Genomic DNA, 24,053 nt, shown 5'->3' with positions numbered 1-24,053 from the left:
ACAGCTTTCTTAGCCTTTCTTTGTATGACAGGTGCTCTAGGCCCTTCGTTATCTTCATGGCAATTTACTGGACTCCCTCCAGTATGTCCACATTCTTCTTGTCCAGGGGAGCCCAGAACTGGATCGAGCACTCCAGATGGCTCACCAGGGCTGAGCACAGGTGAAGGATCACCTCCCTCAACCTGCTGGCAATGCAGTTCTTAATGCAGCCGAGAATGCTGTTGAAACTGGAAATATGTTTTAAAATTTTCTAGGTCTACGTGTCTGCGCAGAATAGTTCTTTAATTTTCAATGAAATGTTCAATGGTTAAAGGAGTTACATATCCATCATTACTTCAGCATACTATAATCAAGTAATACTCATCAAGATATACTGAAGACTATGTAAAGCTTAAATACTAGAACATGGAACTGAATCTTCAAAACTGTTACTTAAGTCAGCAGCTTTTTCATTCTTGGTTTTGTTAGGTGTTAAGGGAGAAGCTGCTGCCTGAGCATTCACGCACTGATCAAGGAGTTGCACACACCCCACCTGAGACTTCAGTTGCTCGGACCGGAGTCCCTTCGCAGTGGGCAACTCCAGTGAGCCCACGGGTGTCCCTTCCGACTCCTTACACACACACACACACATTCACCCTTGGGCGCCGCTTCTTTCCTTAGGCTCAACCCTTGTTTCCCCGCAACAGAATCTCTAATTAAGGCCTTCAATGTAAAAAGCGTAATTTATTCTACCTGTGGTGCACAAATTTAGATGGCTCGAGCTGGGTACCTCTGGAGAGGGACCCCAAACACTAAAATCCCTGGGCAATTGCACCCTTACAATCTAAGTTCCTGCCCCTCGCACCATAGCCTGGTCCAATAGCAATATTCGGGTCTGGGGTCGTCTTCTCTCTCATTGAGTCCTTTTTCTTGTCTCTAGGCAGGTTCTTTCTCTTTTGTCTTTTTTATGCTACTTGTTACTATGTCTCCTTTTCCTGGCTCAGACCCGTGCTTTCCAAATCTTCTTAACTGCTCTGATCAGAGAATACGTCAACGTTAGGCAAAAGCATTAAGCAAGCTATGAGTTCTATTTTATCACAAGCAACTACTTTTAAGCAGCTATAAGTCCTTAAAGCCCTCCAAAACATATTAGCAGCCTCTATAATTTATATACATTCTTCTGCTACTATAGCCTCCCAGTCTTATCCCATTATTGCCATGCACTGGTTTGTCTCATTCAGATGTGGTCTGCATGCTCATGTAGCTCAGCTTTGCCACCTTCCACAACATACGTTAGCTTTGTGTTACACATTTAAAAGTTAAGGGTGTTTTTTTTCTCAGGCTTCCAAATCAAAATGTCTAGTAGCTAAATGAGTCTTCCGAGTTGTAACTGTTCTCTATTGGTTATTCTTCCAGTCCATTGAGGAGTTTCACACAGCGTGTTGTTGACATGGAGCTTCTTACGAGTAACAGTTTTTAGTTAGGTTCCTGGGTTTGACTTATCAGAAGTAAAGAGGAGTTGAATTTCATGCTGAAGTACTGCATTTCATTCTTTTCCTTTGCTAAGTACTATATAATACTGGACAAATGAACACTTCCAGTAGGAACTACTAATGTGGTTATGTTTTTTCCAACAATCATCTCTTGACAGGATTGCAGAATTTCTTCATACTCAATCAAGGACAAACTTGCCCTACAATTCTGCTCCTCTTTGTGGTTGTTAACCCTTAAAACATCTTGGAGAAGCTTTTTTTTTTTTTTAAATGAAGTTAATCTATATGTGTTGAGTATGTAGAAGTTGTGGCAAGAACACCATAGAAGTGTTAATGTAGAAATGGGGTTTTGGTATTAAGCACTGAGAGACTTCAGGAGGAATAACCTTGTATCCTCAAAACAGTTGAGCAGTCATTACTAGTGAAAATTATTTTAAGCATGTATGGCACGGGTGAGCAAGCGTTACCTAGTAAGTCTTAATTCTGGGACATCATCTGATTTGTGAGATCTGATATACATGTAACTGAATATTTTAATGTGGTTTTTTAAGACAAGTTTGGCAGGTTCCTTTTGCTTGGGTGCCTTCTGTCCTTGTTAGTGAGGAGGAATTAATAAAATAGGATTTAAAATAGTAAATGGGCAATAGGATTCTGGATGTTTTAACTGATGTTAATGCTAGCAAAGGAAGTGAACACAAAACACTGTTCTATTCTAGTACTTTGTTTTTAGGTAAAGGTGCCGTTGACCCAGTATTGAGCCACATCTACACTCACCTCTAACTGAGATGTTATGTGTTGAGATGCTGTTTGGTTATATGCTAGGGTCTTGCACAAATAGTAATATTTTAGTGGAAGTCATGTTTTGACTTGTCTGCTGTCCTGGATTGGTCTCTTCTACATCCAGTCTCTGGTTCATTCTTTTAATTCCATGAAGAAGCTGGGAGAAATGTGTATTCAGAGCTTTGATGAAGTGAATAGTTCATAGTGAAAGTTGGAATCTGGAGTGTAGTTATAGTCATATAAGTTGCTTGGAAGAAGAATTTGGGACCTGTGAAAGACTTGGGTGAGGAATGGGCAAAGGTTGATTTGACTATTCTATTAATTTGTAATCTTTAGAGAACTGGATCAAAAATTAAATAGTCTCTGGCACATGCTTAATTTGTAAATTTTTCTGTTGCATCATGTTCTCCAGGAGATGACCAAAAAAAAGGGCACTGAAAACAAGAGTTTTGATATATCCTGTACAGTAGTGCAGATTTTGTATATTTACTGATTTTTATTTTTAAATTTCTTTCCCTGGCAGCATAATTAATGGATTTGCCTTACCATTAAAAGAAGAGCACAAAATATTCCTATTGAAGGTTTTGTTACCATTGCACAAAGTGAAATCACTCAGTGTCTACCATCCACAGGTAGGTTTTGTTTGGCGCTTTTCATACTAGTGTTAAACTAAGTTGTCCTAGAGAGGTCAGGGGGACTCTAGTCATTCTGTCATGGATTCTGTTCGAAGCTCCAACACTTCATTGCTGACTGGACATGGGGAAATTACTTAATATATGTACCTATAATGCTTCACTTGTTGAGGAAAAGAAAAAAAATTGTGTGTGTGTGTTCGTGTATAAATAAATAAATACCTTTTTTGAAAGCACTGTAGTGTTTATAGATGAAATACATTAAGTAGTTGGTTAATGTGAGACTTCTTGATAATTTGTCCACACCCAGAATTTTTTGTTTATCTTGTTCTTGTCTGTAATGTTTAGACATACAAAAATTGAAGAAAAGTATGGGTTTAATGAATATCATCTATAAACAGTTTTTTCTAAACTACATGGAGAATTTCAGTGGAATTCGGTTTCTTACAACTGTTGATGTTTTGAAATGAAATGGGCATTTACTAGGACATCATTATTTAATTCGATAGATCCTTCTAGAAGTACACAGAAAAAAAAGGGGTATCTGAGATTTATTGTGCTTTTAAACCACCTGTATCTTTTTTGTGCTGAGTTTAGTTCCATTCAGAATTCCTAGAGGAGTGGGAAATCATACAGTGTTAGAGAAAACACAGTATTATTGTGATGTGCTGAAATTTTCTCTGTGAAAGATTGTTACATAGCTTTGGGTTTTTTTTAATTTGAAGGTTCAACATTTTCGTGTAAGTTCAAGTACTCCTAAGTTTTAAGTACCATTTCTTCAAATAAAATTACTGACAACTTGTATTTTTAAGAACACTATTTGTATAATTACAATTCTCTAGCAATTAGAGATGCTTAGAAGTGTTTGCTTTGGATCTTGCCTACTGGGGCTCCCATTGGTTCCTGTTGAAATAGTAGGCTAGAGTGGCTCCCATTTCAAAAGATTTTATTTTTTTTTCCTAATGCTATGAACATAACCTGTTGGGGTGTGGCCAATCAGACCTTTCTTATAAGCTGAACTAGTGCAGGCAACTGTGATTGCCACCTTTTCTTCTACTTACCTGAGATGGATTGGTCTTCATCTATTCCCCTTAATTCACAACCTAATTCTCCAGAACCTTCAGATGATTTGCATTTCTCATTACGGTCAGTAAAAGAAGATAGTGACATAGGGATATGTCACTTACATGTCCCACTGTGAATGAAATGGGAAAGCATTTCACATGAGCTTAGTGTGTGAAACACCAGAGTAAAACCACAAAAAATCACGTTGAAACAGTGGCAGATATTCAGAAGGATTTGCTGCCGAATCGAAATACACATGAAGAAAGCTAATTTCTATATTCAATTCAAATTTACTTCAGAATAGTGGAGAACACTAGATGTAATAATCTTTGTCCATTCCTCAGATTACCTAGGGACATTCTTGGTAGCAGTCATCAAAAACTGGAAAGGAATTGGGCTCATCAGCTGAACTTCCATAAATGGAGAGACATTAGAAGAATGATTAAACAGTTCGTGAGGTGTGCAGTGATCCTTCCATTTACTTTGCGACTATTGGCCTATCAAGTGAAAGGGATGTAATAGTTCACCATTTAGGCACAGATAGACAGTCTCATTCTCAGAATTGAAGTTGGTAAATACTGTAATTGAACCTCAGCTTGCATCAGTTTTACATTAATATGCATAATTATCATTAGTTCTCATGTATAGAAAATCTTAATTTTTACAACTGTTCAATGCATTTTTAACTAACTTAGGTTATGAAATAGAGAATACTTATTAAATCAGCATGGGACACCAAAATACTAGTGAGTGGAAAGCACTTTAGAGGACAAGGTTGTGATTTTTAAATCCTATGTTTGAAAAGATGATTTGTGCTGAAATGCAAAGTACTAGGTGTAAAAACAAAGCATCAAATTATGTGTTTATATTATAACCCAGAAAAAGGCAAGGAGAGACTTGGGAAGGTTGGGAAAAATTGGTAAAGCATATTTACCCTTCTATTGTTTATATTGTCTGCCAAATAATTTTTGTAAAATTACCGAAAAACTATTGTGGGTTTTTTTAATTCAGTAGTGTTCTCCACTTATGCTAGTGATTTCAAAGTGTATTCAGTTTCACAGTGGGCATTAATAAAAATCTTTTTCTTTTACTGTAGCTGGCGTACTGTGTAGTTCAATTTTTAGAAAAGGACAGCACACTTACAGAACCAGTAAGTTCTTGCTATTACTATATATTTTGGAATATTAATATCTTTCATCTGTAGACTGTTCAAGGAGATTTGGGGAACAAAATATTGGTATGTAATTGTTTTTATTAGGAAGAGTCAAATATTTAACCATTTTGATCTATCAAATTCAGTTTTTCCAACAGTTGTTTGGAATGTCCAAAATGAATTAAAACAACATTAAGAGCATACCTTTTACAAACAGACCAGAGTTTATTCTACTTATTTTGTTCTGACTGACTGGATATGAGATGGTTGATCCAGAAGCATTTTAGTCAGAAATGAGCTTGCCTGAACTGTACTCTGTTGAGAGACTGGTGTTGTGATGGAACACAGATTTCTGGCACATGGAGCTACCTACTGATGCAAGACTTTTGAGTCAGATCCTGTTCATGACTACCAAGTTTGGACCATAGACAAAACCAGACTATGGTCTGGCTGCACATAATTGCATAGATGAATACTTTTAATTGTCCTCAATAGTATATAGTGTTTTGCCTCATTACACCAAATATTAATTAGGTAAGAACTAATATGTTTAATCTCTAAGCAGCAATCAGTAAAAGGATTGCTACCAAAGAAAGTGCACATTATTAGATTATAACCGTTTCTATTGTAAAATGGGAACTGGGCTTCTTGAAACAAATGAATTATGCAGCTGAGCAAGAGCTCTCTTCTACTTGGAGCTTTTAATATTTGCTAAGATATCAAATCTCAGACATTCTGTCATTTGTGCTGTATGAGATCTTGAAATCTTAGCTTTCTTCCAGACATCACCTAGAATGTTACATATTTCCTAGTACAAATCTGAACTAATATGCATCCAAGTCTGTTTCCCTTTTTGGTCCCAAATTAGTACATGATTACAACATTCTTTAAAAACTTAACACATGCATCACCAAAGTACTAAGTTCCCCTTCAGAAATTCTGGTCATTACAAAATAAAATGCTTTGTTTCCTCTTATAATTGTCATGAGAGACATTTTGACGTATTACTAAAAAAATCTGCATAAGTTCCCCAAGGTTTCATTGAGGACACAGTGTCTGCTTTTGTGATTAAATAATACTTGCATGAAAGATGCACTGATTTCTCAGTGAGTTGTCTTGTCGGTGATGATACTAAATATTGCTTATAGTCTTTAAATATGAAAAGATGGACTTACATAAAAATGTCCTCCATTTCAGAAAACAGAGACTGGGTTTTTTGCCTAAATGAGAGGGGGGAAAAAATGTTATCTGAGAGAAACGTGAATGGATTGTTGCAGCTTTTAAACCATATGAGAAGACAAATATAAACTTTATTTTTAAAGAGTTTTTTTCAAGAAGTCTGTACTGTTTGGGTTGCTTTTTTTTTCCTCCAGTTCTACATTTAGGAATAAACAAACACTGTCATATTTTTGTTCTTTATATGTCTTTTCAATCTTTAACCACAAAACAAAAGCATTTATAAACTTATACATTCAAGGTTGTATTAAGTTCTCATCAAAAATACCTAAATTTAAGATTGAGTGCTATGCCAGTCATTTTTAAGTATCTAACATGGTTTAAATATCCTTTGAAGGAAAATGTCGTCTTATTTGAATATTGTTGGGCACCAAATTGCCACAGATGGAAAACAGTTTTCATAGTAAAAATAAAAAAAAATAAAAATTTTTAAAATATTACACTTTGGTTTGAAAACTGACATCTTTGGGAAAAAATCATCATCCTTTCATAAGAAAAACATTTGAGTCTACTCGCATTTTCCTTAAATCAGAAATTGCTAACAGTACAAGAGTCATTATTTCTTCAATATATCTTTGTGTATTTTTGAAGATCCTTGAATAAATTATGATGTAACTGATAACTCATAAATACAATGTCCGAATACATTTAACTGCTGAACTAGTACCACTTTTCAGACTTAAATTCTTCTACTTACATACTCAATAGATGAGAGAGTTTGTTTTTCAATTAGACTTCAGAAACATTTCCCACAGATGTGTAGACTCTTTCTGAAGAGTTGTGAGCCAGCTGGCAGACAACTTCCTTTTGTCACATTTTAATGGATCCTTTAGTTGTCTCACCTCCTCCTTTCCTTCCCCCTCCCTGTCTTTTGGATGTTCATGGTTTGCTAGGCAAAAAGTGCTTCAGCAAGCTGGGTAAATAATTTAATAATCATGAAGAAAGTTAAGTCTGTGATTATAGTAATATAGTCAATTAAATAAAACTCAACATTTAAGAGCAACACGCCTAGAGTAGTCGGTCACCTGTCGATTTGGGTATTTGTAGTAAATCTTTTCTTAAAATATAATGATAGCACTTAATTTCTTGAACTTCAGAGTATGCCTCCAAGAAATTAGATATTGAAAGCCGCTATCACTTAAGTGGCAGATAATTTTCCCCATAGCATAGTAGCAAATTTGCACTTTGATGATTATGTTAAGTTAGATTTCAGGTTACTTTCTATAGTCTTTTGATTATTATTTTTGAATGTGTCTTTTAAGTGTATAACTTTGTTTTCTGAAGTGTTTTTAGACCTATTAACAGTTCTTTCTGTAACACTGAACCATATCTGATCACTGCTGCCACATGGGACAAGAAATCTGCATTTTGTCTTCTGTTTAAAATATCAGACTACTTAATGAAATATAATTTAGTGCGAGGCAAAGTCAAATTATCATGAAGATTGTGTTCACTTTGTCTCTGCAGGTTGTAATGGCACTGCTGAAATACTGGCCAAAGACTCACAGTCCAAAAGAAGTCATGTTTTTAAATGAACTAGAAGAAATTCTAGATGTGATTGAACCATCTGAATTCGTAAAAGTTATGGAGCCTCTTTTCAGACAGCTAGCCAAATGTGTGTCCAGTCCACACTTTCAGGTCTGTATTTACTGAATGTACAATAATATAAGGATTCTTATAAAGCAGACTTGTTAATGGTATTACCTACTGTTATTCACAGTAGTGAATTCTATTTGTTGCAGAAAGTCTTCAATTCTGTTTCAAATTTTAGGGATCCAAATGTTAGCTTTATCGTTTCTTTTCAAGAGTGCGGTATGTGAATTCATATCGGGTGATTCGCTTCAGTGTTATGCTTAACATAAAAGCTTAAAAGCTCACTGTTTTCAGAAGTACTTGAACCCTTTCAGTACATAGTATTTGCATTTCACTGCTTATAGTAGAGTTCTACAGATACTATTTCTTCGGGAAACCATTCTTTGCTTGAATTTCAGACTTCATAGGTTATAGTTTGAATCATATCCCTATCAATGAGAAAGTAATTTTTCCATCTCTCCATCAGCTCCATGACTCCCATTTGCACTAGAAAAATCCAAATCTAAGTTGCAACTTTTCTTACCTTTCCCTTATATTTGCCAAATTTTTCAATTATTTGCTCTTTAAGAGATTGTCTGAAGAAGTGTTCCTTTTTTCATGTTGTCTTAGGTTGCGGAGCGAGCATTATACTACTGGAATAATGAATATATTATGAGTTTAATTAGTGATAACGCAGCAAAGATTTTACCCATCATGTTTCCATCCTTGTACCGGAATTCAAAGACGCATTGGAACAAGTAAGAAGCGCTTGTACAAATAAAAGCCTAGTTTTAGGCTTAAAAGTGGTTCAGATATTTGAGTTGCTAGTTTTAACAGTGTGTTGAGCTGTTCATTCTATGCCATTAAAGTTGCTGGATAAGGAGGAGACTAGGAAGTCTTAAGAATTTAGAAAGGTAGCTTTTCCTTTAAACATTCCTTCCTCCATTAAACAAGAAACAGTGTTGTAGTGCAACTGATCTATAACACATTTTTATTAATATGAAGCAAATTTAGCGTTAATCTGTAGTTCAGATACTTCTAAAGACTAACTTTGGTTTCTGATCTCTAGCCTCTTTGCTGATTTGCATTTCTTCCACATTCTAATGGAATATGTTGTAAATCAGGTCATTTTTTCCTTTCCTTTTTTTTTTCGTTTATTGTTTTCTTTTCTTTCTCCATTGACTATTTTCACTTTTTGCCCCACAATAACATAGTACTTATGCATGAAAACAGTCCTGGTCAGCTCCTTTCTGCAGCTGTTCCATTGTAAAGTGCCTCTTTGAGCTATTGTGCAACTGCTGGGATGGTGAAAGTATCACAGTCTGGCACTGGCCATGCATTGAGGACTGCTGATGGGTTGGCCAAGAATGACTAATCAATCTGCTACTAAACACAGGAAAAGAAATGGAAGATAAAGTGATGTTGAAGTGATTGGTTACTGTCACTAGGTGTAAGCAGTAACAAATAATGTACTCATAAATAAAATTCTGATTCAGTGATGCAATTTTACATAGTAAATATGAATTGCTGTCAGTTGTTTTTTCTGGCTTTCAAGGCCATGCATTCATTTTATTCTGAGCAGAAGTCATACTACCCAGTACAGCTGCACTCTTGCTTGTAACTCACATATATGATACAAAGTAATCATTTAAATGATTGCTTTTTGGATTTAATGATCAGCAATAGACTACAGACTGGAACTGTAAATTACTCTGTAAAAGTGCTTCATAAAGCAGGTTATTTTTGTTCAATTTTTCTGATCTTTTCCACTTCACTTTTCTAACACTTTTCTGAAGAGTCCTGGCATAATTATGCTGTTGCTGTGTGGCAGTTTTCAAAATGAATGTTGTCTTTTCTAGACTCCTTTTAATCACTAACTTTTTTTCCTTGAATTTGTCAGTTGCCAGTAAGTTACTTATATCAAGATCTTTAATGTCATCGTGCGTTCTCTCTAATAACCCTAGTTTGATTAGTGTCAGCTACTAAATTTCAAAACTAGACCTGTATTGATACACGTAGTATTAAAAATGAAGTTCAGACATCAAAAGTGTGACGAGTAGTATTATAGAGTAAGAAAACTGCATTCAAAGTTCGTAATTTTAGTACTTGCATTAGCCCTTTTGAGGGTAAACTGAAACTTCCACTAACTAGTTTTGTTTCCACTTATTCTGAAATGATGTAATTTTCCAGTTATGTAGGCTATTGGCTACTGTTGACCAGAAAAAATAGATTTCAAACTTTAAAGTACTCTGAGTTTCAACCAGAAGTTTTACTTATAGGACAATACATGGCTTGATATACAATGCTCTGAAACTCTTCATGGAGATGAACCAAAAACTGTTCGATGACTGCACACAGCAATTTAAAGCAGAAAAACTGAAGTAAGTTTTCATGTCAGTGTGTCTGTCTGTTCTTGAATAATTTGTTCAGAGTGCATTAGCTCTGAAAAACTACTGTGTCTTTAGTGGGAAGTTACCCATTTGATTACAGTACAGCAGTCTCAAAATCAACTTGGTGAAACTTCCTGTTACATATGAACTGTAAAATCTTAAGAATAGGATGCTTCATGTAATCTTTGACCTAATACTGCTGGGGGTCATCGTCTTCCTAAAAATTAATTTTGAGAGGGACACAGCTAGTCATGTAGCCCAGTGTAAAAGATCTGTTAAACAGTTTAGTTTACATCCTGTGTTTATTTTAGCATGCTTTATTTACCCAGTGTTATTTTCTTTCATGTTGTCACTCAGTTCTTCCCAAAACACTTTTCCAAGTATTTTTCAGCATTGCATTGTGTGTGAGCATATGTGCATGTTTTTCTAAAAATTACCCAAAATAAAGTTGTTAGTATACTGTAATACAGGGCATTCGTACGTTATTTGCCAGAAGAATCCTGTTGCGTTTAGTTTACTCTTGCATAGGCCAGTGAACAGAGCAGGGATTTGGAAGATAGAATTTTTCTGGTTTATGCCCAAAAATGCAGCTAGCTTTTATGATCATAAAGTCACTTATCATCTGTTCCTCTATTTCTAATTTTGTTAAATAGACATAATTTTTTGAATATTCAGTATATTTATTTTAAAGCTTACTAAAGTGAGATCAAGAAGTCAAAAGTGTTAATGGTTTGGCGCTCATTTTAGGGGCTGGGGAGCATAGTTAGAAAGTGGGTACTGAAAATACCTGGATTTTAATTTTATTTTTAATTTCAAAGTGAACAGGGATTTCTTCAAGTAGTGGTTCAACTTATACACCTATTTTAAACCAATATGCTGGACGTAGTACAAATTCTTAATGTAGATTGGTTTGTCCAAGTTTTGAAGTTCCTTATTACAATTTAAGTAGAAATGAGCTTACAGTATAACAAATTTTGAAGATATATGCATGTTTGTAGATAACAAAATGTGAACGTTTGCTTTTTAAAAAAAGACTATGTAAGGTTCTCTTCCCTCATGGCACATAAGTAGAATCCCTTTTAAATGGGAAAGCAATCTTTTCTTCTCTGTTTTTTGGGGTGGCATTTTGAGTGTGAGCTAAGACAGGAAGAGTGCTGTGTGACATAGTAATAAAACAAAAACAAAAAAAATCCCCCAACACACAAGAATTTTAAAAGGGGATTGTTAAAGAGTTCTTCCTCCCCTGCCCAAACTTAACTTAATTGAGAGATGGAGGCAAATTGTGTATGTGTTTGAATATAGCTGCTCATATTTTTTTTTAACGTTTGGATCATCTGATCTACACATTGAAGCCTGACAGCATTTTTAGCAGTCTTAAGCTCAAAGCCCTTTTAAACTCTACAACCTTTCAAAGACAGGTGTTCATTCTAGTCTCCACAATAAGTTGTTTATCTGTAAGAAAGGAAAAAAACCCTAGATTTTACCATTTTTAATTACATTAGGCATAAGGAAACAAACCTTTCCCACCTTAAATTTAAAAAAAATAAAAGCATCCCGTGTCATCCTTATAGGCTTGTGACTCCCTTGAATGAGTGTGGTTTTGTTGGGTACTTCTCTGTTAGAGTTCAGTTCAAAATGTCTCTGGGCCTTTTCCTTTAAACTATTACCTGAAGCTGTTGGGCTGATGGTAAGAATCTCTGCCTGTTTTTTATGATTGGATCCTAGTTTCTTATGTTTCAATATAGAATTCAAATATTGTAAAACACAAACACTTTCAACATAGATCAAGACTTCTTTCTGTTTTAATTTTAACTCTTTTAACAATGTACAGTTATTAAAGATAAACTGGTATCAGCAGTTTGGTGCTTTCATAAGAAAATAGAAGTTTTTTCCCTTTTAATGTTGCTTTGTGATCGTGGGGTATTGATATGATGCAAACTATCCTGTCAGAGGTGTATAAGTGATATTTTGGGCAGTAGGCTAAAACAGGCATAGCTAAATAATTTATTCTTTTGAATTATTATAGTATATTTCTTCATGCTTAAGAAAGTATATAGGTTGTGATGCAAGATTCACCAAGCTTCTTTTGCCATTTTTGTTTCTGATTTTTTTTTTTCCTCCCCCTCCAGAGAGAAGCTAAAACTGAAGGAACGGGAAGAAGCATGGGTTAAAATAGAAAATCTAGCCAAATCAAATCCCCAGGTATTTAGAAAAGATTAACATGTTCATGTTTAAATACTTTAGTTTTGTTAAATCTCAGTGGGAGAAACAGGTCTGACTGATTATGGAAATAAAGCAATTTTACTAATTGTATTATGAAAGACACAATAAAAGTACTTTTAAAATTTGTAACCTTTCTCTTGTGCAAGTAATTATTTTTTTTAAAAAGGGTTTCTGAAAAGTATGATATGAAGTACTTTTTTTCCATTTCTTATAATAGGAGGTATACTGTATTGCAGTTTGAAAAGCTATTGTGCAAAATTATGGAAAATATAGAGATGCCATAATTGGTTTCTCTTGAAAAGCTGTTTTGCAAACAATATATTACAAAAGAGATCTTTCTACAAACTGTGAGTTATGACTGGTCAGTTTTCCTCTGTGTCAAATGGATTAAAGTAATATTGTGCGTTCTTGTCTGCTGCATTTGTTCTCATACTTGCATTGGGCCGATCTTCTGGTGAACCTGCACCTCAGGTTCTTAGTAAAATGAAAACATCCTGTCAGGCAATACTTGATGTAACTGAAATTTTGATAAAGAAACAAAGGTCCTTTAGACTATTCATTATATTTTGAAATTATGGGAGAAGGGAATGGTTTGGCTTGGTTTGTTTCTCTCCCCACCCCCCACCCCTATTTAATTTGCCTGGAGAATGCTGCCAGTTTTCCTTTATCTCAATCATACTGATTGCTGCTATGGGCAAAAAAACCCCAAACATTTCAATTACTTCACAGCCAGAATTTTACTATACTGCAGTAAGAAGCTTACTGTACTGTATTTTTCCAACATGGTTAGCTGAGTTTTAAAGTGGTGGAGGATGGAGTAATGGTACTCTATAAACAGAAGTGGGATACTTTATGGTGTCATCTTTTTTCTAAGAAGGAGGAATTTCATAAATGTTTTCTACCTCTTGTGGCATTTCTCAGGGAATAATTACTAAACCACTCAAAATTTGTTAAAATTAAACAATGTCATTTGACAACAGATCAGTTAAATTAAAAAAGAGCCATTCATATAAAAGCAGCGATTGACTTTCAGTGACAAAATGTTCCTCTAATCAGATAAGCCGTACCAAAGCCTTGCTTGAAAAGTACTTGATATACGTGGTCATTTGCTGTCACAAATGATGAACTATTGCATGTCTGGCTAAATAAAGGAGTTGACTTGTAGTAGTAAAATTTAGAGTTCTACAGTGTAAATGTCCTTTTCTTACCAAGTAATTTTTTGTAACTGTGTACTTTTTCTGAAACTGGTTAACACAACCTGTATACAGTACGTTCTGCATAGTATGCTTGAAGAGAGCCAATAATTGGAAGCAATTTAAAATAATTTTTATTTTGAACACTGAGTGCTCCACTGAATTGACGTAAGGATATAAATGTTTTTAGCACTCTATGTAGTGGATTTTTAAGGTTGGGTTTTTTTTCCCCTGGGATTTCTATTAACTTTTTAATTTGTCTAATTACTGACAACTCTTGTTGTTCAGAGCTATTCCTGACTCTGCGTGATACAAGAATACATTTTAAGATTTTAGATCATTATAATTATATTCATTAAATCCTTGCTGTCAATTTTTTTAACAGTACGTTCTCTCGTCCAACACAAAATTGCACCAGAAAGTTAAATCATTGTGTTTGGGTTGCTACACTGTTCACAAATCACTAGACAATGCATTAATAATGTTTCAGATAAATGATTGCCAAAGTAGACATTCAGTATTGTCAAAATCTGAATATTTTAAAATTCAATCTCAGATAATCAAAACATATTTTTTGTAGTCTGACTGTTTTTCAACAGGACATTTCTGCCAAGTGAAAGTATTGGAGTTCCATTTTAAAATTTATTACTTGGTGCCTGGAAGCATAAAATATTGAAGCTAATCTCAGATAACTAATCATATCGTTCAAATGCTCAAATACACTCTTAGTATTTAGGTATTACTACTAAGAATTATTATTTTAACACTTTGCATTTTATTAGTACCCAACATATAGTGATACGAGTTTGATGAACAGTCCTGTTGCAATGGAAACAGATGGGCCTTTAATTGAAGATTTGCAGATGCTGAAAAAGACAGTGAAAGAAGAGGCTTGTCAGGTAAAGCCATGTGAAGATAAAGTACTCTATGAATTACTTTTTTTTAAGCGACTGTTAATAATAGACGTAAACATGGGTTGTATTTTTCAGCCCTGTAACCATATATCCTAGAGTAATAAACTTCATTAGAGCTGCTACTTTTAGGTGATGCTGTAGCAACCAGCAATGCAGTGTTAAATTTCTAATGCCTGTGAATCTACTGTATGGTCTCCTTAGACATTGCTTCTACAGAAGGTTTCATTTTCTTTTCACTTAGAAATAGCTTTTTGTGTCATGATGGGAACAAAGATCATGCTTTAAGGATAGTTAAAAATATGGCTAAAATCTACCACATCATGTTCTATTCTTTTCTCTATGTAACAGTTTTGGTTTTTCATAAGGAAAACTTGTATAAAATACAGTCAGATTCTAGTGATGACTTTTTTGTTTGTTTATTATTCAGAGCTGCCTTAGTGGCTAAAGCTACTGTGTTTTGAAAAAATGTGTGAAGTGTGCATTTGTTTTGACCACTCATGGGTCGTCTTCCTCAGTCCACCATCTGTCATGTTCCATTGCATACTACAGGGCAAGGACTCTCAAGGTCATTCCAGTCTTTTTGTCTTTAGCTAATGCTTAGTAATCTTCAGGTGTTTTTAATTTAACTTCAGTAAACTGGAACTGGAATCCTGACATTCAAACTAGAGATTTAAACTTGGACCTGATGGAAAATGGAAAGGTGCCAGGGAGCATTGCAGTATCACCAAGATGTCTGGCAGAAATATCAGTAATATGAATATCTCTAAATCCAGTAAAGTATAAGACCAGAGAAATGATCTGGAGCTGGAAAAACTGGTTGAGATCAGAGATAAATTCTGTTAATTTGAACTAATGTATCAAACAAAATTTAATGAAAATAAGCACATGGTCAACCTAACCTCCTCTATAACTTTCTTAAAATTCTAGTGTCGTTATCCTGCAACATTATTTTTTATTTATTATTTGTACTCTGGCATTTTGGATGAAGGTCAAAAAAGAAATGCTGGAATGCCTCCAAGACATGCTCAGTGATGGCTGTTTAAGCATTTCTCTGGAGTGGAACCCTATGCATTACACGTAAATCTCGGTGGCTGAGTTACATGCCTATCCAGGGCAATGAATGACAGCAGCATTCCCCTGAATGGGAATGCTGGTCAGAGGTTGTCAGTGAGGAGCACTAGGCTTATTAAAGTTTCTAAACTTCTGCCTTTCTTTAGGCCTTGGATAGTTTAGCCAGGCCCACGTGATGGGAAGAGGGGCCTCCTTTCACTAGCTCCAGAGCCTAGAACCAGTTCTAGTGGAGAAAGATGCATACAAGATTAAGCAGTACTCATTTTTTTCAATAATCTTAGAGTTGTATTGACAGTAGTGTCCATCTTTTACTATGCTATTTCCTAGCGCATAACCATTTTCTCAAGATCTATGAGACCTTGGTTCCCTTTCCATCCTGGCCAGAGGGAATTAAAACCTGTACCTCCTAACTCTGAGTGTTCTAACATTAGTTCTATAAGAGGAGCTGAAGTATGACTATATACTAGTAGTTGGGACAAGCAGTTAAGAACAAAGTTCCCAGTCCCAGCTGCTGGAAGTGTTTGGGGATTTGGGCCAGTATTCCACAATGTAAAATGTGCAAATAGTAATGGCAGCCCAAACAAAGATTGTAAGCTTGCTTTTCAAAGATAAAGATTCTGTTCTAGCAGAGCTAATAGAATGGTTTGAAACAGAAATTCTTGTTATTAGAAAAACTTAGAGAAATCTGCGAGAAGTATAAAGCTTGCAAGAGGATTGATAAGTCTGGGCCACTAGGCAGGAAAAGGATTGATTAAGGATTAGGGTATTGCAGAAGGCAAGCTAGGCAGCATTTTTGGATGAGTCTTTGAGTGGAAAGACAGTTATGTATCCCTTGCTAAGTACCATCAGAAATTTCTGCTAAAAAAAGAGGTATTACCATTATCAGTTTAAAAAAAAAAAAAAAGGGCAAGTCAAAAGGACAGCTTAGTTTTTTGTTTGTTTGTTTGTTTTTAATAAACAGAAAACTTCTGAATTGAGGAACCATGTAAAGATCTGTATGGTTTCATTGAAAGTAAGGTTTATGCCAGAGGTTAGCAATGTAGCAGAATGTCCATACTGAAGAGGTGATGGAATGACAGAGGAAAGCAGACCTGGAATTTTTTTCTGTGCCAGACTGTAAGCGTTTTTAGTGAATACTCTTTGCTACAGTAAAATTTGACCACCATGACTGACTGACTGTTTGAACATGCTAGTAAATCAATGGCTAAGTAAAAGCCAGTCAGTTCTTTTAAGGACTTTTTTATAGAAGAACATGAATAAACAACATTAACAGGCAAATTGGGGTAGGTGAGAGACATACAAACTATATGAGGACACTATTATATAGTTTAAAGATACTTTGATAGGAATACTGTCTGATTTTGAGAGAACATCAGTAAAATAGTACAGCAGAACCTTAAATTTTCAGATACATGAATAGCGTAATTGGAAGCATGGAAAAAACTTAAAATCATTTATCTCACATGTAGAGACATACAAAATGAAAAATAAGTGAGAAGATTATTTTTTAAAGTTATCAAGTGATAATCATAGTAATGTCATGATTGCTAATAGCTTAGAATTTGTTAGTTGTTTCTCTCAGAAAAAAAAGTCAAGACTTGAAACTGCGTAGTTGGTGAGGTAAAGAGGAGAAAGTATAAACTTTTTCCCATGTTTTTTTATTTCTTTTCTGATAAATGAACATGCTGATGTGCAAGAAATATTTTTAAGTAATTGTTTAGTAATTAATGTTTTTGGCCGACTTTGTTCTATTTTTATTTCAGGCACAGAAAGATCAGAAGAAAGATCGTCCTCTTGTGCGACGCAAGTCAGAACTGCCTCAGGATATCTATACCATGAAAGCCTTGGAATCACACTGCAGAGCTGATGAATTAATATCACATGATGGGCATTAAACTATTACAGTGAAATATTATTTTGGAGGAAAAGTTTTTTTCTGGACTCAGTTCTACTGTAGAACTTACTTTTTTGTGCCATACCAATCAGTTACACACAAAGTCAAAGCTTTCTTCAACCCAGTTCTGTAGGCAATAACTTAATAGAGTATGCAGCTCAAGATTAGTAGTTCAAACAATGGTAAACTACCCAATTCCATATGCAGAATATTGGGTTGACTGTAATGAAGTGGACACAGTTTCCTGGAGGTGTTTATCATAGTACCAGCTAGCTGATAACATGCAGTTTTTATAGTCATATTTGAGAAAAGCATTCTATAAACTCTTTTCTGTCTAAATAAGTGAATGACCAATAGTTGGTACTAATGATAAATGAGTGTTTTCAAAATTAGAATTATTTCAAATTTAAGTATTAAACTTTTTCTAGGATTTCTCAATTTTACAGTTGTTTCCACATTATTGCTGTCTTGTAATATACCAGCAGTTTTGAAAATACACAGTTATTCTTTCATATTACAAAACTTGGCTTACAAACTGGTAACTTTCATGACAATCCTTAATCACCATTCCTTTCTAAGAATTCTGTAAATTTATTTCTCCTTTACTTAGGATAAAGATATCTATCTATATATACCATGTCCAAATACTTTATGTATATTTAAAGCCATATTTTCCGGTCTTTAGTGTATAATACAGCACCAGTATTCCAGATATGAACTGGTAGAAGAATTTTTCCGAAAATGAAAATTTGTTTACTATAACTCGGAATAGACTGAATATAAAATTCCATTTTAAGTTTTTTCAAGTCAATAAAATACTCCTCCACTGTTTTCTCCCTTATCTGAGCTCTTAATACTCAGCATTTTTCTTGGGCTCTAGGAGTTCTATATTCTGTGGCAGATAACTATGCGTGATTTTAGTTGCATCAGTTTTTACCTGAAAGATGAACATAACCTTTCAGGAAACACAACATCACAAGCTTATTAAAATAAGAAAAAGAACGGACCCTTGAATTCCATTCTGCTTCTTTTTAAATGAGTAAGAGCTGAGGAGATAGTGACCATAATTTTACCGTGAAGATATTTTTTGTTGTTGTTGTAAAGAGCACATGTGCTGCAAATACACCTCACAAGTGAACTGAAAATGCATCTGAGTTGCTGATGATCTTCAAATGCTGCTATATATTCCACAAGATTACTTGCATGTAATGAGCTTTTTGTTGTAGATGGAAAAGCACGGGAGGAAAATCTCTTTAAAAATATAGTGCTTTGTCTTCAATATTTGATTTCTCTCAGGGTGGCCAGTATTTTGACTTACTTATCCTGCTTACAAGCTGTTTGAAATGTGTTCTGCTATTCTAAATGGGTGATTAGTTTCTTTTGTCTCTGGCAGTAACATGATATAACTTAATGTTTAATGTCTTGATGCATAAAGAGATAAAAACGTGGCTTCTTTAAAAATAGTTTTGTTTTACTTTTTAAGGAAGTATAACGTCTCCTGCATCCATTAAAAAAAAAATTGCGCAAAGCAGACATTCATAGTAACCTTGTGCAGATGTAGTGCCTGCTGTTTGTTGGTTGCATTTAACATTCAATTTCCAGTATTTGTTACGTTGTCTATTGGAAGAAAATTGTGGGTGGTAAATATTGGCTGACAACAACTAAACTTAAAGACCAACCAACCCAACTTTTAAGTGGAATGTCCACCGTGTCTGAAAACATTTCCTGTAAAACTTGAAAAAGAATATGCTTTACCATTAGGATAAACTATATTAAAACAGTTTAAAGATGCCTTCTCCTTTTGAGGGAAAAAGGGTGCTTTTTTAATTGTGTAAAGCAATGTCTATGTATTTTGATATACCATTGTTTGAACTTCCATCTTTAGCTGGTAGATTATCAGATTATCAGTTACCTTTGATTTTGGGTGTTCAGTATGTTTGTGCAAGAGGTTGCTGAAAGGAGTTATGTTACCCAAGGAAAAAAAACTGTATATCAATGTTTGATTGATTGTGTGATGCTCAACGTATAAGAACATCTTTCACTGTCTAGATTTTATTTCTGTTCTTTATTGAAGATAAACACTCACCAAAAAAGGGAAATACTATGGTATTTTTAAAGGTTTAAAGTTCACCATAAATTCCTATTAGAAGTTTTGGGCCACTGAACATTTGCTTAGGCAATATTCCAAAATCTATCACCAGTAATGGTTTAGCATGTTTATTATCAATATTGATATACTTCTTATCCTGTACTAAACAATTCAAAAACTAATACATCCGAAGTAAAAAGAAAAATTAAAGTAGAGTTTTGGTGATTGTTGTTCTTCATAAAGTTCTGTGTCTGACACCTTCCCCCGTTTTCCAAAATTAACACCTGTACATCAGGAATGTCAAAAGTAATATTACAAGTGTCTTTTTAGTGTGGCTTTAGTATGGCTTCATTTTAATATTGTACATACATTGTACCTTGTTTTATGGTAATAAGTAATAAAAATGTAGACTTCATATTTTGTACAGAATTGTCCTATGTACAGAATAAAAAGTTCCTAGAAACAGCAAAAATAGGTAAGTGGCACAATTATTTTTCATTAGACAATATCTGTAACATTATGCGTTAGTGGAATGTTAAGTTCAAATGTACCTACATATTTTTTAACATTTTGTAATTCAATTTTTTGTTCTGGCATTGTTTCTGAAGAACTTCATACACCTGCCATTTAATATGCTTTTATCTAATTTTAAAACTTTAAAAAAAAAATGGTGTATTATATGGACAAATAAAGAACATGTGAATTTTACTTGCTCATCATGAAACTAAATGTAGCACAGGGTGTTTGGGGGTGTGTTCAGATTATCATTGTTAGCAGAATTGGCTGTACAAATTTAAGATAATTTCATAACTTTTACAAAAGCAAAAAAAAGTTTATGGAAAGGCCATTAGTGGAAAAACTGGAGTAATGGATGGATGTTCAGTAGAAAAAGCAGACTTAACTTTTAGAACAACTGTCAGTACTGAAAGGAATTTCATAAATGTCCAATCTACAACTACAAATGATGCACCTTTCATATCATCATGTTTTTCCCTCTGCCGTGGTTTAACCCCAGCCAGCAAGTAAGCACCACGCAGCCACTCACTCATGCCTCCCCTCTGCCCCTGTGGGAGGGGGAGGAGAATTGAAAACAAGTAGAACTTAATAATTGAAATAAGAAATAAAATAATAATTGTAATGAAAAGGAAGATAAAAGGAGAGAAATACCAGACAAGTGACGCACAATGCAATTGCTCACCACCCACTGACTGATGCTCAGCCAGTCCCCAAGCAGCTATCTGCCCCTCCTGGCCAGCTCCCCCCAGTTTATGTACTGGGCATGACATCACATGGTATGGAATACCCCTTTGGCCAGTTTGGGTCAGCTGTCCTGGCTGCGTGCCCTCCCAAATTCTTGTGCCCCTCCAGCCATCTTGCTGGCTGGGCATCAGAAGCTGAAAAAATCCTTGACTTGGTATAAACACTACTTAGCCACAGCTGATAATGTCAGTGTGTTACCAACCTTATTCTCATACTGAATCCAAGATGTAACACTATACCAGCTACTAGAAAGAAAATTAACTCTATCCCAGCTGAAACCAGGACAACCTGTAGTGCTTCCTATATTGACAGGCTTCAAGCAAAGTAGCCATAAAATCAGGGATTATAGTGTGGTAGGTGAGAAATGGTCAGGTAGTAAGGACATAGGAAAAAAACTGCAGTAGGAATTGTCTTCCGTCTGGAATCCATAAAAGTCTTCGAAAGAACTAAGGAAATTACTTGTATAAAGCTGACTTTCAGTAAGTAGTGGGGTTGGGGGCGGGGGAGCGGTAGTTGTAAGCCTGGGATCAATATCTAACTACTGACTTGAGTTATAAATGTGAGATTTGAGTTATAAATGAAGCATTTGCATACTGAAAGAGTTTTTTGCACAAGCTCAGAAGTTAACTCATCACATGCACTCTCAAGCTTAATCATGAATCAAAAACTAGATACTGAAACTGGTGGATTCAGTCATTCAGTTTACAAAATCAGGGTCAAATACCTCTCAAAATGTAATGTTTTAAAATACTGTCAGTAGTGATTTTTTTTCTATATAAATACCTTATTGAGTTAGCAAGTGAGCTTTAATCATTTCTAAGGGAATTGAGCTCAGGGGCTTTGAACAACATTTTTTGGCATTGTTTGCTTGGTTTGGCTTTTTAGAAGTGGAAAGGAAGGTGCTAGTGTAGCGCAAGTATGCTTGTGTTTGGAGTTTTGTTGGTTTGTTTTATGGAAACTATTTTAGTACCTTACAGTGTACTTAGAGGAGATAACCTGCAATCATAGCTATCCCAAGTATTGTTCTGGATCCCATTATGGACCACCCACCTAAAAGTGGAGCATTTCTGTCCTTGAATCCTTACTGTGCATAATGGTTGTGGAGACTTTCACTGCATATAGCTAAATTACCATATCGCTGTCTCCTTGGATTATAGTTTCTTTTATATGATGAGGCTTGGCTTGAGCTGTCTTTACCTTATGAAATAAAACTTCAATGTAGTTAAAAATTTTGTATGAAAAATTTCCCAAGGGAGAATTTACTGTGGAGCTAAAGAATATAATACATTATTCCTTCCTCACATAATTGAAGAGCAGCATGACTGCGGGTGGCTTTCTCTGAACCCACTCATATTGGGACTGCATTCACTCCTGCACAAGCAAATGACTTGTACGCACAAAGCATGAAGATTCATAAGCATCAACCCTATGGTGTTGAGGGGAGAGGGCTTCCACTGTTTTGCTACAACGGGGAGAAGGGTATTCACATAATTGCCTTAAGCTATTTAGGTGGTTTTGTGATCCAGAAGACCACACTAAGAGGGTTTGTGCTAGCATGAAGGCTAGTAATTTTTCTAGTATTCTGTCTGTAGAATTAGAGGTGCAAGAGGCTTAGAGATGGGAAAGCAAGTGATTTGCTCTGATTGTTCGTTGTTTGGGGTTTTTGCGTTGGGTTTGGTCTCAAATACTACCAAATTACTATTAAATACAGAAAAAAAAAAATTTTTTTTTTTTTTTGGCTGAAGCTGTTTCTTTTGTAACTTAAGCAAAAGCTTTTCTTTCTACTTACGTTGTATGGCATTTGCCAGGAGCAGATCTTGTCTGTCTTGACAAGTCCTAGTTCTCATTCTCTGAAATACTTATTTTTACTTGAATTATAGGGGAAATTTGTCATATTGGCAATCTTGCCATGTGGATGACTGATTTCAATGGCTTCGCGCATACCTGTGAGAAGGGCCAGGTCCTTTGTGTATCCAAGAAAAGGACATTCATAATTAACTAGAGATGGATCAAGACAAACTATTTTTCACCCTGACTGAGCAAGCTAAAGCTTTTTTTCTCCATAGGCTTTAACTGAACATAAGAACTTGTGCGAAAAGTTAGTTTACTTTATCTTTGCTTTGATTTTCTTTAACCTAATTTACAACATCTTCCTCTCACTCCCTTTGGTGCAGGAGGTAAGGCTGAAGTGATTAAAGGAATACAAAGTGTCTTACCTACACTGGCTTTTAGTTGCAAGTAGCCTAGCATTTAAATACCAGGATCCTAGACTTGTTCTTTATACCATAAAGTCTTGTCGCACATGGCGTATTTTGGTTTTTAAAACCTACAGTAAGATGAGACTTGCTTGCATTTTTTGACCCTACTTTCTCTGCAGTTCAGCAGCAATGTATATAAATAATTACTTGAATTCTTATTTCCTATCTCTGCCATGCTTTCTTCTTCTTACTTCCTTGCTTTACTTTCCTTATTCATATTTTTTCCTGGCAGCAATTTTGCAGCAATGAAATACTGTATCTTGCTCTGTAAGCCACAAAAATTTTGTGACATTTTGGTGCAGCAGAAGACAGCTGTTTTAGAAGAATGAGGATGCTAGCACTTAGAACCATAGCTTGAGCTAACCTAAGAGATGCCAAGTTACACTTGAGATGGATCTAGGCTGCTTGAGAGTATTATCAACACCCTTTTAACGAACATCCTGAAAGCCAGGCTGTTAATTTAACCTGTGTTTTTGGGATGCTTGGCCTGTACTGACACTTACTACATGGATAGAAGTAGTAGATAATTCTCCACCCTTTGGAAAGCAGTGAAGCAGGACCAGATATGGGGTAGCCTTGGAGGAATTCAGACAGCCTAGCAAAGATAGCTCTTTGTTTTCATATGAAATGTAATCCTAAAACAACCTGCATGTAGAAGAATGATAGGGTGTGTGCAAACCAGACTTCGGAAAATGGAAATAGGTTGTATTAAACATGATTTCAGTAACTATATTCTGTAAATAGAATATTCAGATGAGTACCACTATTTTTCTTTGTCAGAAATAAAATTTACCTTTCTAGTAAGAAGGGGGGGGGGCGGGACACTAAACGGGTTTGATTGATTTTCAGTA

The 24,053-nt window shown here is 35.1% G+C and overlaps 1 protein-coding gene across 6 annotated transcripts in view; it reads left to right on the top strand.

Annotated features, from left to right (window-relative positions):
* Positions 1 to 20,392, top strand: part of PPP2R5C (protein phosphatase 2 regulatory subunit B'gamma) — an 86,832-nt gene extending 66,440 nt beyond the window's left edge. For 5 of the 6 annotated variants that reach the window (XM_075029825.1, XM_075029823.1, XM_075029828.1 and 2 more), the window contains 8 exons: positions 2,776 to 2,884; positions 5,046 to 5,099; positions 7,806 to 7,976; positions 8,541 to 8,668; positions 10,190 to 10,291; positions 12,430 to 12,502; positions 14,499 to 14,615; positions 17,465 to 20,392. In XM_075029825.1, the coding sequence (XP_074885926.1) occupies positions 2,776 to 2,884; positions 5,046 to 5,099; positions 7,806 to 7,976; positions 8,541 to 8,668; positions 10,190 to 10,291; positions 12,430 to 12,502; positions 14,499 to 14,615; positions 17,465 to 17,596 (886 nt within the window). In that variant the 3' untranslated portion in view covers positions 17,597 to 20,392. The remainder of the gene's footprint in view (positions 1 to 2,775; positions 2,885 to 5,045; positions 5,100 to 7,805; positions 7,977 to 8,540; positions 8,669 to 10,189; positions 10,292 to 12,429; positions 12,503 to 14,498; positions 14,616 to 17,464) is intronic. The other variant, XM_075029824.1, reaches the window with a different exon arrangement.
* Positions 20,393 to 24,053: the final 3,661 nt, after the last annotated feature.

Source organism: Buteo buteo, chromosome 6 (genome assembly GCF_964188355.1).
Source record: "Buteo buteo chromosome 6, bButBut1.hap1.1, whole genome shotgun sequence".
Taxonomy (NCBI): Eukaryota; Metazoa; Chordata; class Aves; order Accipitriformes; family Accipitridae; genus Buteo; species Buteo buteo.
Note: the sequence above shows the minus strand (reverse complement) of the source record. Positions and strands in the feature narration are given on the sequence as shown.